General features: G+C 42.3%; 1 protein-coding gene across 2 annotated transcripts in view; it reads left to right on the plus strand.

The window, feature by feature from the left end:
• The window catches only part of LOC133445812 (SH3 domain-binding protein 4), a 73,265-nt gene that overhangs the window by 23,985 nt on the left and 32,080 nt on the right, over positions 1 to 17,200 (plus strand). Inside the window, exons 2-4 of one of the 2 annotated variants that reach the window (XR_009782788.1) lie at positions 10,481 to 10,700; positions 11,941 to 14,093; positions 14,191 to 14,300. Coding sequence is in view for 1 of the 2 variants with exons in the window: in XM_061723274.1 (XP_061579258.1) it covers positions 10,577 to 10,700; positions 11,941 to 14,300 (2,484 nt within the window). In the remaining variant the exon portion in view is untranslated. Of the gene's footprint in view, positions 1 to 10,480; positions 10,701 to 11,940; positions 14,301 to 17,200 lie in introns of both variants that reach the window. The other variant, XM_061723274.1, reaches the window with a different exon arrangement.

Below are 17,200 nucleotides of genomic sequence, written 5' to 3' on the forward strand. Positions count from 1 at the left end.
AGTTTTTTTCCCTCTGCATCTGCTCCATTCTTTGAAACGTGGTTCTTTTTGACAAATTGGAACAAAGTTTGTTAGTTCTTAAGGATTTTTTAACCCTCAAAGCTGTTATAAACTTAAAGAGCACAAAAAACCGAGAAAGTAGAAACATGAAAGACACATTTCATAACCAAAGCCTGTCGTGAGAACACAATGTTTAAAAACTTCAAGCGCTAGATGAAAGTTATTGCTCGCCGTGCCGCTTCAGCCGTTCAAAGGCGCTTTGTGTTCTCCCTGTGAATCTGTAATAAAAAACCATTTGCCACCAGCCTTCTCCTGGGGGACATCCACCCTACAGGAAGTAGATGGCTGAATGAAAGGAGTGGCACGGATGACAACCTCTTGGCGGACTTCCTCTTTGGGGACTGTGAAGGAAAGGGTGAGGGATGTAATCGTTCTTCTTTTTTATTTTCTGCTGATAGCTGGTTCCTCTATGGTTGAGCCGGTGAAGTGTGGAAATCAGTTGATGGCGTCTCAACGGGGTCAGCTCAGAGGAAATGACAACAGAGATTTAAGAATGACAGATGTCATTTTGATTTTCTATTCAAAGCTTTAGTTCATGTTGGGAGAGTCTTATCCGTCTGAAGGAGCATTTAACTCCGCAGGCTGGCTCGGCTTTAACCCAGGTAGCCTTGATGCAACATGTGAAGGTTCCTGTGCTCGTGTCTGGAGGGCAATTCCACTTTCTATGGGTTAAGTGGGCTGATGGTGGTCCTGCAGCATTTAACAACTCTGTAGTGAAGCAGCAAACAAAAGATATGAACAAATGATTTTGTAGCTGCCTGCAAAGCGGTTTAATGAACCGGGATTTATTAGACAATTAGGAGCCTATTACATTTATTTTCTTCCTTGTGCTATGATGAAGTTGTGACTTAAAGTGTTAAACCAAGTAGAAAATAGATATTGTTGAAGAGATTTTATATATATATATATATATATATTGTGTCATAGGTGTTGTCATGAAAATATGACATTTATTTTCCTTCATCATCAGCCTTCATCGGACTGGTTTCAGCAGATCCCAGAGATATGGGATCGGAATGGGAGCTGGAGAGCCGGCTGTCTGGTCTCTTTTCAGTTGTTCGTGCTCTGTTTTTACAGTGTGGTGGGGGTGAATTCTTCTGCTGAAATATCCATTTGATTAGGGATTCCCACAATATTCTTTAGTGTCTTGTTAAATGGATCAGGAATGTCAGTCGTCAAAGGTTTCTAATGTGCAATGTTAGAGGTAACGCAGGGATTAAAACGGCTGTGACATATTGGAATTAAAGAAATTCAAAATTCCAGTCTGTTTTATTTCTGACCTTCACAAACAAAAGAGCAAGAAAAAAGCTCAGTTTAGCATCATTCCAGTTAGGCCCAGAAGTACTTGGATAATGACACAGTATTTTTTAGATTTAACCTTTATAAAACACAGTAGATTAGATATTGAACAATTAAGCTATTGATCAAAGTATAGACTTTCAGTTAAATTAAATAAAAGGTTTCACAAAAATATTTCATGGACCATTTAATAATTACAGCCATTTTAAGCAAAGTAACTCAATTTTCATGGGCTTAGAAGTATTTGGACAAATACATTTGACTGAAAGTAGGTTATTGGGCCAGGTTTGCTCCATTTCCTCATTACTTAAAGAAGAATGAGGCAGATAAATGATCTTGAGTTGATATTGCGTCTGAAGTTGACATTTAGCAGGTGTTGGACTGGAGTTGTCAAAATGAAATCCAAGGAGATCTCAATGTAAGTGAAGGAACTCATCTGTAAGAGAGATAGTAAAACACTTTGGTGGAGTCAAATCCACAGTTTTATACATTCTTAAAATTAGAAAGTACGGGTAAGCCTCAAAGACCAGTAAACACAACTAAACTGAATATAATTGCAATCAACAGACTCCGTCATGGATGCAAAAACAGAAGGTGCACAGCAAGGTCTGAAACCAATGGTAGCCTTCAAGAACAGGAAAACCCACTTGGCGAGAATCTGGACTCAGATTGTTGGTACAGACAAAACAAACAAACAAAAACAAAAAAAACGTGTATCAGAATAACGAGAAAAGTATGGAGAGGAAAGCATAGCGTACCACATCGTACAACAGACAGTGGATACGGTGTTATGGCTCAGCATGAATGGCTGCCAGTGGAGTGGGAACACTAGTGTTTGTTGATGACAATGCAGAAACAGTGTCCGTCCTGGGTAACTGTACCACCGTGACAAGGGGAAATATACTCCTTACTCAAAACACGGGATGCTGTGTGTGCACTCAACAACATGATAGCGGGACCGATGACAAAACTTCCTCAATAGGTCTCTGCCACTAACTCTGGACAGCCTTGTCACGTTAGGACTGGATGATAGGTGCAGTGTAACTATGGGACCTAACCAGTAGAGCAATGGCAGCGTTGCTTCAAGTGGCTTAAATAAGACACTGAATGACTTATTTGTAGCTGTGTTTCTTATATTTTGCATTATTTGCAGGACCAGTAATGCGTTTCCTCGGTATTAAGTTTTTATATTCAACACGCCTTTACAACTTAGTGGTAATGAAAGCCTTACCACTGTGTCTCATCAAGTGGTCTGCGTCTGGGCAATAAGGTAACACTTGAATTGTTCACAGAGATGAAATCCATTTGCAAAAAAACAGACAATGACTCTGTAAAAGGCTATAGCTCTTCTGTGTTGAAGATAGCAGTCTCCAGATTGTCTTATGTGGGAAATCAAGAAGACACTGCAGCATTACTTAAGCACCCAAAGTGAACCCAGCTCTGTTCGGCATGTTTTAATATGTTTTGACTGAGAGACCGACTGATTGATTGGTTGGAATCACCTGATTTTCCGTCGATCAGTCCGAACTGGTGATCAGTAACTATAGATATTGGCTTCGGTAAATCCAACTTTTTTTTTAATCAATTAATACATATTAACAGCTCAGAGAAATTACGTCTTTTGGGATGTCAGTAAGTGCGTCAAGCTTTGAGTAATGACAGATCCTTTTATTTATTTAATTAGTCATTTATTTTCATGGTCATTAAGTACATTATGGAAATGTGCCGGTAGGCTCTGCTGTTTTTCACTAGCTAATTATTGTATTTTATTGTGTGTCCCCGATTACATTTTGAAAATTGGAAGAGGTATTGGCCAGAAAATGGCAATCTTGCACCTCTGATTTATATCACTCTTAAACTTGCATATTAATGTAAAGGAGCTGCCTATGTGGTTTAATTTGTATTTTATGCTGTTATTAATAATTGAAGCTTGATGCAATCAAAAACAACACTGTTAAAATCAGCATCGTGTTCATTCACTGATTTAAACAGCCTATCAGAGTGATCAGTCAGAGACGGTCACCGACACTCTTCAATGTTTCTGACAGCCAACTGTCGGATTTGTGTGTCACATCTTTTTGTGACTTATTTGACTCAAATTACTTGGCTGTGCTTGATTGGTTCCAAAGAAGCATGAAATGATGCATCAAAAGTCTGTTTTATGGAGCTGAGCCTTCAAGTCTTTGTCCACAAATTTGGTTTTGTGTGTTTCCACCATGGTGTAAGATCCCATAACAATGTGAAAAGGTAATAGCTACATAAAATCCGGCACCTTCCTGGACTGGACACTTTTTTCTCTGCACGCTGCAGAATGCAACCCCTCAGAAAGAATTTAAAAAGTACTAAATTATTTCTATGATCCACTGAGGTAACTGAGGGGACAGGCAGAAGAGGAGAGCTCGAGCAGTTAGAAAAATTCATTGCTGCAGCCCCAAAGCAAAGGTGCCAATGTATTTAGAAATATATCTCCAGACAAACAGGAGAATTATGTTTGAACCAGGACACTTTACAAAACCCACCAATATAACCCTAACTTTAGTGAAGGACCCCAGAGAGGACAAGATACCGGATTTATATTTAAACATCGTCTTAAATGTACAGAAGTTGTATTATTGCCCTATGAAAAGCTAAAACATACTCACTATGCCTGCTCTTGTGGATGCTTGTGGTTGTTTTCCTGGTTTAAGAGCTAAAAAAACAACTAAATTAAAGAAATACAAGGATGAGCTGCTCAAATAATGTGGTTGTGAATCCACCTGAAAAATTAGTTTGTGAAAGTGAAATTCAGACTCAGAAAAGGCCCATTTTTAGGCAACAAAATTCCTAGAAAGTCTGAAAAATCCAATCAGTCGAACCACATGAATTAATAGGTAATAAATGAGTGAAGACATATTTCTGGTCTCATTCATCTTGAGTCTTGATTCTTTGATGTCTGTATCTTCACATTTCATTCATTTTAAGATAAGATTTTACAAAACAAAGGAATACATAATTGTAGTTATGTCTATGATGGTCTGGAAGGCCGTCCTGTGCAGTTGTCTTGTGTCTGTGTTGCTGTTTTCGGCAATTCAGTAAATCTAGACCCATCCACTTCACAATCCCTCTGTGAGACGTATTCAGTTATGCTAATTCAACAGGTCTTGAAAGTCTGTAGTCAAATGATTAAACTCGTAAAAACAAATCTTTTATGAGGGAACTCGGGAGGGAGTTCTCTACATTCCTTGAAGAGAGAAGCTGGCCTGGCCTCATTATCGCCTCTCCAACTGCCTTAGTACCAGGCAACATGTGGCGATTTACGTCAGAGTTTTCTTGTGCTTTCTCCGATTTACATGCCCGAAGCTTCCCACCCACCATTGTTCTTCACGTCTTTTAAACCGTACAGGGTGGTCAGGCTGACGCTTGGATATCTGCCACTGCTGCAGACCACCCAGGGTTTATGTCTGACCTATCCTCATCCATGCATCTCGCTGGCCTCCTCCCAGCTTCAAAGAGATGGGATCCAGACATCATGCTGTTGAGCAAACTACTAAGATTAGCTTTCAGCCAACAGTGACAGAGCTGCCTCCAGGGTTCGGCTTACATGGATTGCTAAATGTTATACAGATATATCTGGATCAAAGCTGAGTTCAAGGTACAGGTATTATGGAGTTTAATGGATGATAAACCAATTAGACAACAAGAATATAAACTGTTCAAGAAAAAACACTGATATCAGACCTATTTAAGATCCATACATTAATACAAGGAAAAGCTCAAATAAACTGGTTGGTTGAAAATCAGTTCACTGTAAAACTGTAAACATTATTCCCTCCTCAGACCTCAGAGGATTTAAAAGGTAATGTACCCCAGTGAGGTTTTTTGGCTTTCACTCCAGAAATACCAGATATTCCTGCAGAGGACCCTCTCTGGAGTGGTAGAAGTAATATAAAAACAACACATTTGCCGACAGGCTCTGGAAAGCCACCTTGGTATATTGTGAATAAGAGATAATCATCATTCTGGGTGCCAGTGATGGATCACCAGCTGTCACGAAGTATCCGTTTCTGTCAGTCCTAAAAATTGAGAGATGGTTTCCATTTATTTGACTGTTCTACACCCAGGCCTTTTTCAGATTATTTATTTTGCATAAAAAACTAAGTTGAAATGAATGACATTAACAATAGATAGGCCCCTTTAATGTCCCAGTGATGAACAACCACAGAGCCATACCCCCAGGGAAATACATAAATGTTTATGATAGGTCTGTGAAAAGCTCTGTTAATTGAGCAGCATGATCACTGGAGTGCATCTGTTGTCTCCGGGAGGGTTTGAGTACTCTAAATTTCTTTTATCTATATCTATGCTTTGGACCTCCACCAGGTCCTGATTAATATTTCTGCATCCTCATTCACGAATGCACTGCAGCCGTGACATTTTCATGGGTTTTTCTGGCTGCATGTGGGAGCAGAAACGTCTGGCCCATCCAGATTCACTGTGGTGTGGGTTCATTCAGCTGACAAGTAGGTTTGAAAAATGACTGATTGAGTGCATATGTGAATAATGCAGTTAATTTTTACATTGAGGGAGGGTGTGCAGTGTTCTGCTGGCTTGCAGATTACTTTTTTACAATCTTATTGACAGCGCTATACCAAATACCTGTCCGCAAATAAACCATCCAAAGCTGCTTATTTATTAGGCTTAGTGTATAAGGTTTTTAATAGCTGTCCATTGTAGTGACCAGTCACAACTGTGGGGGGACCATATGAATATGAGGTGCCGTGGTGGAATGTCACAATAACCCAACATAAATAGATACATCCAAATAATAAACGGCACAAAAATCACACCATTTACACTTCCAAACCACTCAGTAATAAGAGATATTTGTACACTTAATCATTGACAGCATCAACAAATCAATAGCGTGCATCAGCCACGATGCTTATTATTATACAATACTTGTATTGAATTTTGCAGTCTTGTAAACTTAATCAAACATTAATACTGTGTTAATAACTGCAGTGAAAACCTTTCCCCCCCCAAGTCTGGCAAAGGTACTGCCACACCTGTTCTTCCGTGTCCACTTCTCATGCCTGTGTGACCAGCACGCATGAAAAACTGATAAAGTTTGAGACATTAAACAAACAGGCCCCCAGAGGAAAAATTGTCTATTTGACCACTTTTTCTTGCTTGTTTTCAAACAGCTCACGCACTGCTGATAGGAAGGATGTTTCATTTTTCAATTTTTTGTTTGTTAGTTTTAAAAAAAATGTACCTTTGTGTGCCAGAGGGAATACATTTTGCAATTTCCTTATCCAGGCCTGTTTAATTTAAAGCTAATTAAGTAAAATTGGAAACTTAGCTCACAGGAAGCCCCATGCATCTTACTCAGGCACTACTCTGGCATGTAGCCAGTTGTGAAAGGGATGAACACTGGATATCTCCCTGTAAAGTACAGGTGTGAAGGGGCAGGCAAAAGAAAAGTCCAGCCGATTTTTGGAGAATTTCTGATGTTCATTCGAAATTGATTTACCAGCAGTAGTTTCTGTAAGTGTGGTCCGCAGGAGGGTAGCAAAAGCTGTGAGAGTGACAAAAGTGAACCAGAACACTGATGTTGTAGACAAGAAACACAGACAACTTTCAAATACTGGATTGTACTGTTTAGTTTTTAAAATCATGAAAAAAAACAGCTGATTGGTACATTTTCTTGATGCAGATAAAAACTGGTTTATAGCAGTAGAAGTTTTATTGCAGACTCTCTGAATGACAGATATTGGATTTTGGATGCCCACTTGCAGAGCTCGTCTTAGAAAATTGTTCTTCCTGAGGCCATGCCTGAGCCTGGAAATACAGTATTTTGGATTTGCTGGGCTCTGTGACATCACACACCCAACTCTGAACAGAATCATCCCTGGTTCTTGTCTTCTCCTTCACTCTCCAGCTTACATCATCTTACATTCACTGTACCTCAGAGGCAGGTTGCACTAAACTGTCACTCCAATTTCAAAAGGTGCATGCCTTGCTGAGAGGGGTGGAGCCAGGTGAGGGCCTGACCCCGCCCCCCATCAATCAAGGTGCTACTATCGCCGCTGTAAAGGCATGCAAAGAAAATGTGTTGTGGTGCGTTATCTCTGCAGTAGTTTGACCAATTTCTGATACACGTTTCATTAAAGGTAAGAAAAAGTTTAAAAAACCAGTAAGTTAGCAAGATAAAAAAAAGTACAATGTAAAAAGTACAACCCCCCCTTTTTTAAGACCTGAGTTTAATATACGACCCAACGGCCCAACAGCTTTGCTTTGGTCACACGCGTTGATTAGATGGTGAAAGCAGGTGCCTGGCACTAGACCAGCCAAGGTGATCAATAATCTTTGTTTGGACTCGAGAGCATGTAATTCATGGTTTGCTGTTGGGGCGTAGATAAATTTCAGGCAATAAAGCACAAACAAATGCTTAAGAAAAAAATGTCCCGACACGACATTCAGGGCCTCATAAATTTTTGCTTTTAAAAAAACAGCACATTTCCTTTAATATGTAGATGACAGAAAACAACAGTAACACATAGTAAATGTGTACTATAAATATAAATAATCATTAACTTAGTAAATATGTTTTTCCAACATTAGTAAAGAACGAGGAGCTGCCCGCTACTACCACAAAACACTGCAGAAAACACAAGTAGAACTGTTATGACAGCTCTGCTGACACTGTTGACGTGGTTGGCACTTCTTCACTTGGTGGTTTGCTGGGTTTTCTCCGTTTCTCCCTGGGAGTGTGGCTTTTATCGTGGTACTCCAGAGAACCACATGCTACATGAATTATGAATAGCTTCTCATTTGATCGTCGGCGTGTGTGTGTGACAGACAGGTGTGTGTGTGTCTCAGCTATCAGTGGAGGGGTGGGTTACATCTCGGACCCTGTGATGGTCTGGTGTTCGGTCCAGGTCCAAGATGTAACCCACCCCTCCATCGACAGCAGGGACAGCTTCCATCCCCCACAACACTAAAGAGGAGGAATTGTTTTGGAGCACAGATGGATCACAACGCTATAAAACAAACTACATTAAACTTTTATAAGATTAATGAAGGTTCAGTTAACATTCAGGCTCTGGTTATGTCTCTGCCAACTCTTAAGTGGATGCAGATTCATCAAAGAACTGATTTTGGACAATAGTGCTGATTTCATTGTCTAATAAGGTTCTGGCACTTAGCATGGAAGTTTACGCAGAATGTTGTACGTAAAGTAGCTGATGCGGCAGGTCCTATATGCCAAAATAATAATTCAGCTCCAAATGGGCTGTTTACAGTTTTAAAAGCTAAGAGGATATTTCCCATGAAGAGCTAAATGTCAACAAGAGACAGTGGGAAGTTATACCACGGTGAGTTCTTGTTTTGCAAATGACACAAAACACTTAAAAAGGAGAACACGGAGCTGAGCTTCTGTTTGTTTCAACTGCTTTGTGCATGTATGTGTGTGTGTGTGTGTGTGTGTGCAGATTATATTTACGACTGGAACAACAGCACCTACTGTAATGTGACTGCAGCATCACATTGTTCTGTTTTCCTAAAGTGGAACAAAGTGATTCAGAAACTGTCATAAAAAGCAGGAAATAGACTCAGATTCCTAAGAGTCAACATGTTAAACATGCATTGTACGTCCCCAGATGTTGATGAGCGGAACCATCCCTGAGAGTTTGGATGCACAACTTCTCAGAGTTGAGTGGAAGTTGTTAGCAGAAGTGTTGATCAGCTGCTGCAGAAGTGTGTCATGTGTGTTGTGTAGTAAACAATCTGCAGCCTCCTCCTCTGTGCAGCACGTCTCTCTCACAAGCCGACATGCTGTTATGAATTATGAATTGAGGTAGAACCCTGGTATCTCTCAGGCTGCTGTGAACCACTGACCAACATCTGCTGTTGCTTATGTTTTACCACAGGGACACACGCAGCTACAGGGAAGATGTCTGGAACTACAGATCCAATCAGATCATTTGAAAAGATATTGCAACAATATGATCTGTTTTTCGTAAGAGTAACAACCATCTGTTATCCATTGCTGTGCAGAAACGATTAACAATGGTTCATTTTTCTATTCAACATGAACTGGGAGATGTGCATTTTGAAACTGCACATGACAGTTCTCTGCAATCGTTTTCACTGAAATTGTATTTAGGAAAATATTCTTAATTTTTAGAGCAGGTAAAGTAAGTAGCTTTTGGAAGAATTTCAAATAAGGAATTGTTTCAAACCTCTTCAGGCCCTTCCGAAACCTTGTTAGATCAGCAGTCCAGCTCTTAAAATAAACCCAGAACAAACACACCAGTTCCTCCCTGCAGTGAGCAGCTGTTTAATGAAAAATGCTGTATTTTTAAACTTGATCGCAAACATTTTCTCCCCCATTATTCATTTAGACACTAAGCAATAAAAACAATGAGCTCATGTTTAAAAATCGATGTAATTTTCCTTAAAAGAACTTGAAGAAGTACATGGAAACTATACAAAGAGCTTCTACTGAAGACTTATCTCGTGAAGGAAGCAGTGAAACTGGAGCTGACAGCTCCAGAGAGAGCAGGAATGTTTCACAGTTTCGAGATGCGCTAAAGACTGTCTGTTTTGGTCTTTTGGAGAATTTATAAACCACGGGGAGGATATGGAAGATAAGCAGCCTTAACCTTTTACAGTTTTAGAGCATTCTCTGCAGGAGAACTGATAATGTGCATCATTTATGTTTTTTTTTTTTGTGTTATGTGGTTTTTTGTTGTTTCTGTCAGTTCGAGTCATAAAGTGAAGTCAGTCACATTAAAAGTGTTGCCGTGCAATAAAAAGCAGAGCATATTTATTTGGAGCGGTACCGTACTCTCTCAGCAGTTTAATGCATTTAACTACATGTCTTTACTGAGACTGATATATCACACTATTTTTATTTCCATCACATCTGGCAGTATTCTCTGAAAACAATTTTCTGACATATGAGCTGTTCTGTTCTGGTGTTAACAATCAGATAAATCATCTGTCTGTTGGGAAAAATTCTTTTGAGTAAATAAAATGTTTTTGTGAATGTAAATATAAGCGTTTAAAGTAAGCCTAACCCTGTAGTTTATAGATCATACATTAACAGTGTGCAACGTGGTGTTTGTGTGTCTTTCAGAGATCATGGACAGCTGTTGACATTTCTGACACTAAACGGAAAGTCCATTGGGTTCGCCAGAAGTGAGCGCGGGGGTGCACTGTGACGGGCCCCAAGATGGCAGCCCATCGGATCAGAACCACTGCCCACAACAACACGTCTCTGCCTCGCTGCAAGTCAGAGGGGACGCTCATCGATCTGAGTGAAGGAGTGTCAGAAGCCAGTCTCACTGATGTCAAAGGTCAGAGTTCAACCAACAAATAAAAACTAGCACCTCTGTGGTCTCCAAAGAGTCATACACTCTTATATCTTTAAGTTGGAATAGTTTCTTGTGTTTTCATATTACTGTATTAATAAGTTAATGATTCCTAAACATTTCCTCATTCATGTTTGGCATTCATATGGGGGGTGTTAAAGTCTTACCCTGGATTCACACTGAAAGCGTCAAAAATTCCTGTGGAGGCTCGGGACGCCTGCATCGCGCTGCTTGCCAAAGCCTGTCGACGCCTGCAGTGGGCGGGGCTTCAAGCTGCGCTGCAGAACTGGAAAGAACAAAGTGCATATAGTCTACATATATCTATATATAGCGTGCACATCTTCAGTTTCCTGTTTCACCATGGATCACACTTTGGGAAGCCTTCGTTATATTTCAGCATTATTTCCACGTAGATAAGAGTGAGTTTGATGCTCCTTAACAAGTTTGGTCCGCGGATCAACATCAACCGTCTGAGCCGTTGGTCCTGGTGAAGCTGCAGTCTGTCTGCGGTGAACACTGACACACCGGGTCAGAGCGGATTTGGTCATAATGTTTGAACTGTGTTTTGTGATCAATAAGCACTGTTTTTAATTATTTTGCGTTGGATCGATGTAGCGAATAAAATAATTCAGACCATCCAGCTCCTAAACCATCAGTTACGTGTTTCACATGAGCAGAGTTCAGGTAAAAACGGCAAGTCAAGTCAGCAAAAAATAAGTTTGCTAGTGCACAGCTATTGTCATGTGTGCATGTTAATGAGTGTATGTGTGTGTACATGAAAGTAGAATCTGCATTGAGGCTTCTTGATTTGGGAATCCCGGTCTGTGATTGGACGCTGGCTCGGCGTCGCCCCTCCTCATTTGCATAAAGTTGAGATTTCTCAACTTCAAATTGACGCTCCAAACGCCTCCAACGTCTCCGTGGCCTACGACGCCTGTCGTAGCGTGCTTTCATAGAAAATGAATGGCAGCCGGACGCCTATGGCGCTTTCAGTGTGAATCCAGGGTTGGGCTCTCCCGATTCCTTCATTGTGGTGAGTGTCCTGCAGCTGTCAAAGTAATCTCATCCTTAAGTAGGTAATTAGCATGCTTGGTAGTTGGTGGATGTGACTTGCTCTGCCTGGGAAAAAGATGCTTGATACTTCTTTTTATTTTATCCAGTTATTCTACAATCAATAAATAAAACTCAACTGATTCTATCTGACATGATTCTTTTCCTTTCGCAGTGCTTTCCCCCAGTGCCTTAAGACTGGACTCCACTGCCTCCTTTGGCACTGCCAAGGAAGTTGTTGCCATTAAAGACTACTGCCCCTCCAGCTTCACCACCCTCAAGTTCTCGAAGGGCGACCACCTCTACGTTCTGGATTCGTCAGGAGGAGAATGGTGGTACGCTCACAACAACACGGAGATGGGTTACATCCCTGCAGCTTATGTGCAGCCCATCAACTGCAGAGACTCCTCCTTCAGCGACAGCGGGATGATTGACACTCTGGGAGACGGCAATGAGGAGGCCGCCAAAGAAATGGACCTCCTGGGAGAGTGGGCGGGAGTCATTCTCAAACCAACAACCTTCCAAAACGGAAATCCTTTTGCAACAAACCATACCACCACCAACCCTTTTTTAAACGGAGGCCCTCAGAGCTCGCTTGATCAGAACAGCAATGAGAAATCAGTTGACCTTCTTCTGTTTGATACCCTCTCTCCATCCGTGCCCAGCTCCACCCCCAGCATTGCTGACAACGGTTTCGGCAGTGGTGTTTTTAACATGAATCCACTCAGTCCCACTGTGAGCACGGGACAAACTTTGCGCAGGGACAACCCATTTTTTAGAAGCAAGCGCTCCTATAGTCTGTCCGAGCTGTCCATCCTGCAGGCTCAGACGGACGACCCACAGGCCTCCTCCAGTTTCTTCCGAGGGCTCAAAGCGCCAGCACCAGAGCAGTTTCAGAGTCGAGAGGATTTCCGCACAGCGTGGCTCACCCACCGCAAGTTGGCCAGGTCTTGCCATGATCTGAATTCACTGGGTCAAAACCCAGGCTGGGGCCAAACGCAGCCGGTCGAGACCAACATCGTATGTCGGTTGGACAGCTCAGGAGGTGCCGTCCAACTTCCAGACACCAACATTAGCATACACATACCCGAGGGCCACGTGGTGCCGGGGGACACCCAACAGATCTCCATTAAAGCTCTGCTGGACCCGCCGCTGGAGCTCAACAACGACCGCTGCACCACCGTAAGCCCTGTGGTGGAGATCAAACTCAGCAACATGGAGACCAAAACCACCATGACACTGGAGATGAAAGTGTCCGTGGTGGTGAAGATGGAGAGCAGGCAGACAACGGAGGTCTTGTGTGTGAGGAGTGATTGTAAAGAGGGGCCTTACTCCCCCATTCCTCAGGCATACATGTACGGGGACACAGTTCAGGTGTGCCTGGACAACCTTGAGCCATGCATGTATGTGTGTGTGGTGGCTCAGTCCCAGTCCGTTCCTCTGGACTCCACCGTTTGGGAGCACGTAGTCAAAAAGATCACATTAGGAGTGTACGGTCCCAAACACATTCACCCTTCCTTTAAGACAGTTGTGGCTATGTTTGGCCACGATTGCGCCCCAAAGACGCTCTTGGTGAGTGAGGTTGGAAAGCAGGCGCAGTCTGCCCCCCCGGTTGCACTGCAGCTCTGGGGCAAGCACCAGTTTGTGTTGTCCAGACCGCAGGACCTGCGTGTTGGCGTTTACTCCAACATGGCCAACTATGAGGTGAAGGCCAGCGAGCAGGCCCGAGTGGTCCGAGGGTTCCAGGTTAAACTAGGAAAGGTGAGCAGGCTGGTCTACATCATGTCCTCGCGCAACGCTGACGACGTGTCTGATTTCACCTTAAGAATCCAAGTCAAAGATGATCTGGATTGTATAGTGGCTCAGTTTTGTGTCCAGACACCGACTCCTCCACCCAAAGCAGGCCCAAAGACATCCGTGCAAAGGCGATTCCTTAAGAAGAATCAAGTGGGAAAGATACTTTTGTCACCTTTTGCCGTTGCCACCAAGTACCCTGTTTTCCAGGACAAGAGAATAAACAACTTGAAGTTTGGGAAATTAATCAAAACCGTCATCCGACAAACGAAAAATCAGTACTTGCTTGAGTACAAAAAAGGAGACTTCGTAGGTCTTTTGAGCGAGGAGAAGATTAAGCTGAAGGGCCAGTTGTGGACAAAAGAATGGTACATTGGTTATTACCAGGGCAAAATGGGCCTTGTTCATGCCAAGAATGTGCTCGTGGTCGGTAAAGTGAAGCCCATATACTTCACCGGGCCCGACCTCACAACATCTTTGTTATTAGAGCAAATACTGAAGCCCTGCAAGTTCCTCACGTACATCTACGCATCCGTAAGAACTATACTCATGGAGAACATTGGGAACTGGCGGGCGTTCGCTGATGCCCTGGGATACGTGAACCTGCCCCTGACTCATTTCTGCCGTGCAGAGCTGGACAGCGAGCCGGAGAGGGTGGCATCGGTGCTGGAGAGGCTGAAGGAGGACTGCAACAATGCGGAGAGCAAGGAGAGGAAGTCCTTCCAGAAAGAACTCCTGACAGTAAGTTACGGTCTTGGCAACATCCTCCGTTGCAGTGACTTAGCATTTTCCTCTGAGCTGATTTGAAAAAAAAAGAGAGAAAAAAACATGTTAATAGCTTTTCCCTGTTTTAATTCTCAGTTGGATGTGTTTTGTTCTTCACGTCTCCAATTAAACAGCCATGTGTTTCTGTCCGCATCCTCCTGGTAGCAGATATTTCTCTCTGAGCCCAGTTGGTCGTTTGCTACGTTATCTGGCCACAGCTGCTTCAGGCTGTGAACCAGTCTGTTAATTCTGCTGGGAGTGCAGTCGATAACTGCTGTGTTGGCATTGGGCTCTAATAGGAACCGGAGGATCAGGGGAGAACAGCAGAGCAGTTTTGTCCTCGTAACCAGCATCTGTTTGATAAGTTACAGCATGCAGAGACAGTACAGTATGCAAAGCTGACAAGTCCAGCTGATATTTATGGAGATATAAATCAACCTAGACGAACAATAAAAGTAGTGAAACACCTTCAAGAAATAGAAATATGGGCAAGATTATTTACTGTTGAATAATTAAAAATACAAAGTCACTGCTTCTATTGACATGAACCTTGGATGTCCTTTTTGTACTTAAATGCTGGTCATTCTTTTGTCACATTGACATTAGTTGGGATATTACTTCCCAACTCTCTAAAGCTAATGGATGCGGCAGAACAAAGGCCTGTTTATACCCTCTCTTTTTTAGCTTTTTGATATTTAGGGCCCGAGCACTGAAAGTGCGAGGACCCTATTGTATCTGTGATGTTTATTATTATTATTATTATTATTATTATTAGGGCCCGAGCACTGAAAGTGCGAGGACCCTATTGTATCTGTGATGTTTATTATTATTATTATTATTCTCGCCGTAAATAAATTGCCTTTTTGGAGGCCTTAAAATGCTGGAAAACTCACCAAATTTTGCACACGCTTCCAGAGTCGCGTAAAATTACGTATTTTATGGGCGACAGGCATGGGTCCACAAGAATGGGCTCTATAGCGCCACCTATTTTATGTTTTTTGACGAGCCCCACAATATGGTTTGACTTACAGCAATGACCTTTATGTGTGTATTATATTAGACAAAGAGCTACAAAAAAGTCTTTTGGACCCATGGTCTAAGTTACACAGGAAGTCCGGCATTTTGAACAGAAAATGTCATTTTTCATGAATTCTGATCATTTCTAGGCCTCGTACTTTAACGAACTCCTCCTAGAGATTTTATCGAATTGGCTCACAACTTGGTTTGTACAATCTAGACACATGGCCGACGCTAAATTGCGAAGCTTTTAAGTTTCTGCCAGAGGGCGTGACCGTAGTGATCCGGCGAAGTTTGAGGTCATTTTTAAGCTTCGCCATCAATCATCAATTGGCTGTAATTCAGCAATACATGATTTGATGTGGTCGAAAACGTATGTGCATGATTGTAGGTTGAGCCTGAACCCATCTATGGTGGAATATTCAGGATCGGTTGTAGCGCCACCTGTTGGCACCAGGAATTGTCATGTCTTGTAGTATGCATCTGTGCTCCAAGCAAGATCAGTTTATTGATCTCAAAGTTGGTCAGATAATAGGTAAGGCATTGACGATGACTGACAGAGAAAACTGTAAGTTCTTATCAAAGGGCGTCGCTGTCAGAGGTTGTCAAATTTCGGTGTCTCGCCATGAACATAAAAGTTGTTGTAACTTAAACATAATTGATCAGAATCAACCCAAAATCAATACATGTAATCAGGCTTCCATTCTGAACAAGTGGATATGACAATCTTGGATGAACTCCATAGCGCCACCTTTTGGTCAGGTATACATTTTTCATCAAATTATGTGCTTTAGTTGCTGTTTGGTTTATCCAATCTTAAGCAAATTGACACATTTGATTGGCAGTAGGTCCCTTGTTGACCGTGTCGCGTATCGTGGCCGTAATTTGAAAGGAATTGGCATTTTTATGTCACTCTGTATTTCTGGTAAAATATTAATTAAAAATCAGAGATTTTGTGTAAGGAAAATTAAATGGCAGTTTCAGATAGCTTACAACAGGACTAAAAAATCATACACTGGAACATATTATTTTCGGAGAACTTCGTCACTCTAAAAATTAAAAACATTAACTAATAACATAAAAAGCTATGTCTTTGTCACAAAATGTCAAAATTGACATCCGACTTCATAGATATGTTGTTTACTGTAATGTGAAAATATTGTGTGAATTTCAATAAAGTCCTTCAAATACGTGATTTTAAATGAATATTTATGTCGAATGAATCATTGCCACCCTGTCTCAGACTGTCACACACGTGAACGCGCAAAATGCAGCTCTGAGTTGGGGAAGAGAAAGGGGAGGGGGCGCGCTCCTGCGCGGTTCGCGCAGGAGGACGGGGGGGCGGGGCGCTTATGCGCGCGCACCTCCCTGTGCATCAGTGTTGAGACGCAGTTAGTTTTGCGGCAACTAATACTCTAACCAGGCCAGGACTGGCCATAGGGAGAACCGGGAGTATTCCCGATGCGCCGGTCTAGGATGCCGCCTGCGTCTCTCTCTCTTTTTTTCTTTTTTTTTTTTTTTTTTTTACACAGGCGGCTGGTGCGCCGCAGCGCCGGCTATTTGACTTTTTTTCTAAGTTAGAGAGTCAGGCCAGGCGAATCAGAGGCCACCCAGGCCAGTAGCTTGTGAGTTGGGCAAGATAGTTGGTTTGTTTCAAATTAACACCCGCCCCAACAGTATCACCGAACAGACAGCGCGCCGTCGCCGCGCGTGCGTGTGCGTGTGCGTGTGCGCGAGTGGACCGGGAGACGAGTCCAGAGGCAAATAATGCACACCCAGCCGGGTAAAAAAGAAAAAGAGGAAAGGCGGCACCGAGAGGGAGAGAGAAAAAAAAGGCGCTGGAGGAAGACACGGCCAAA

This window comes from Cololabis saira, chromosome 6, assembly GCF_033807715.1.
Source record: "Cololabis saira isolate AMF1-May2022 chromosome 6, fColSai1.1, whole genome shotgun sequence".
NCBI classification, from domain to species: Eukaryota; Metazoa; Chordata; class Actinopteri; order Beloniformes; family Belonidae; genus Cololabis; species Cololabis saira.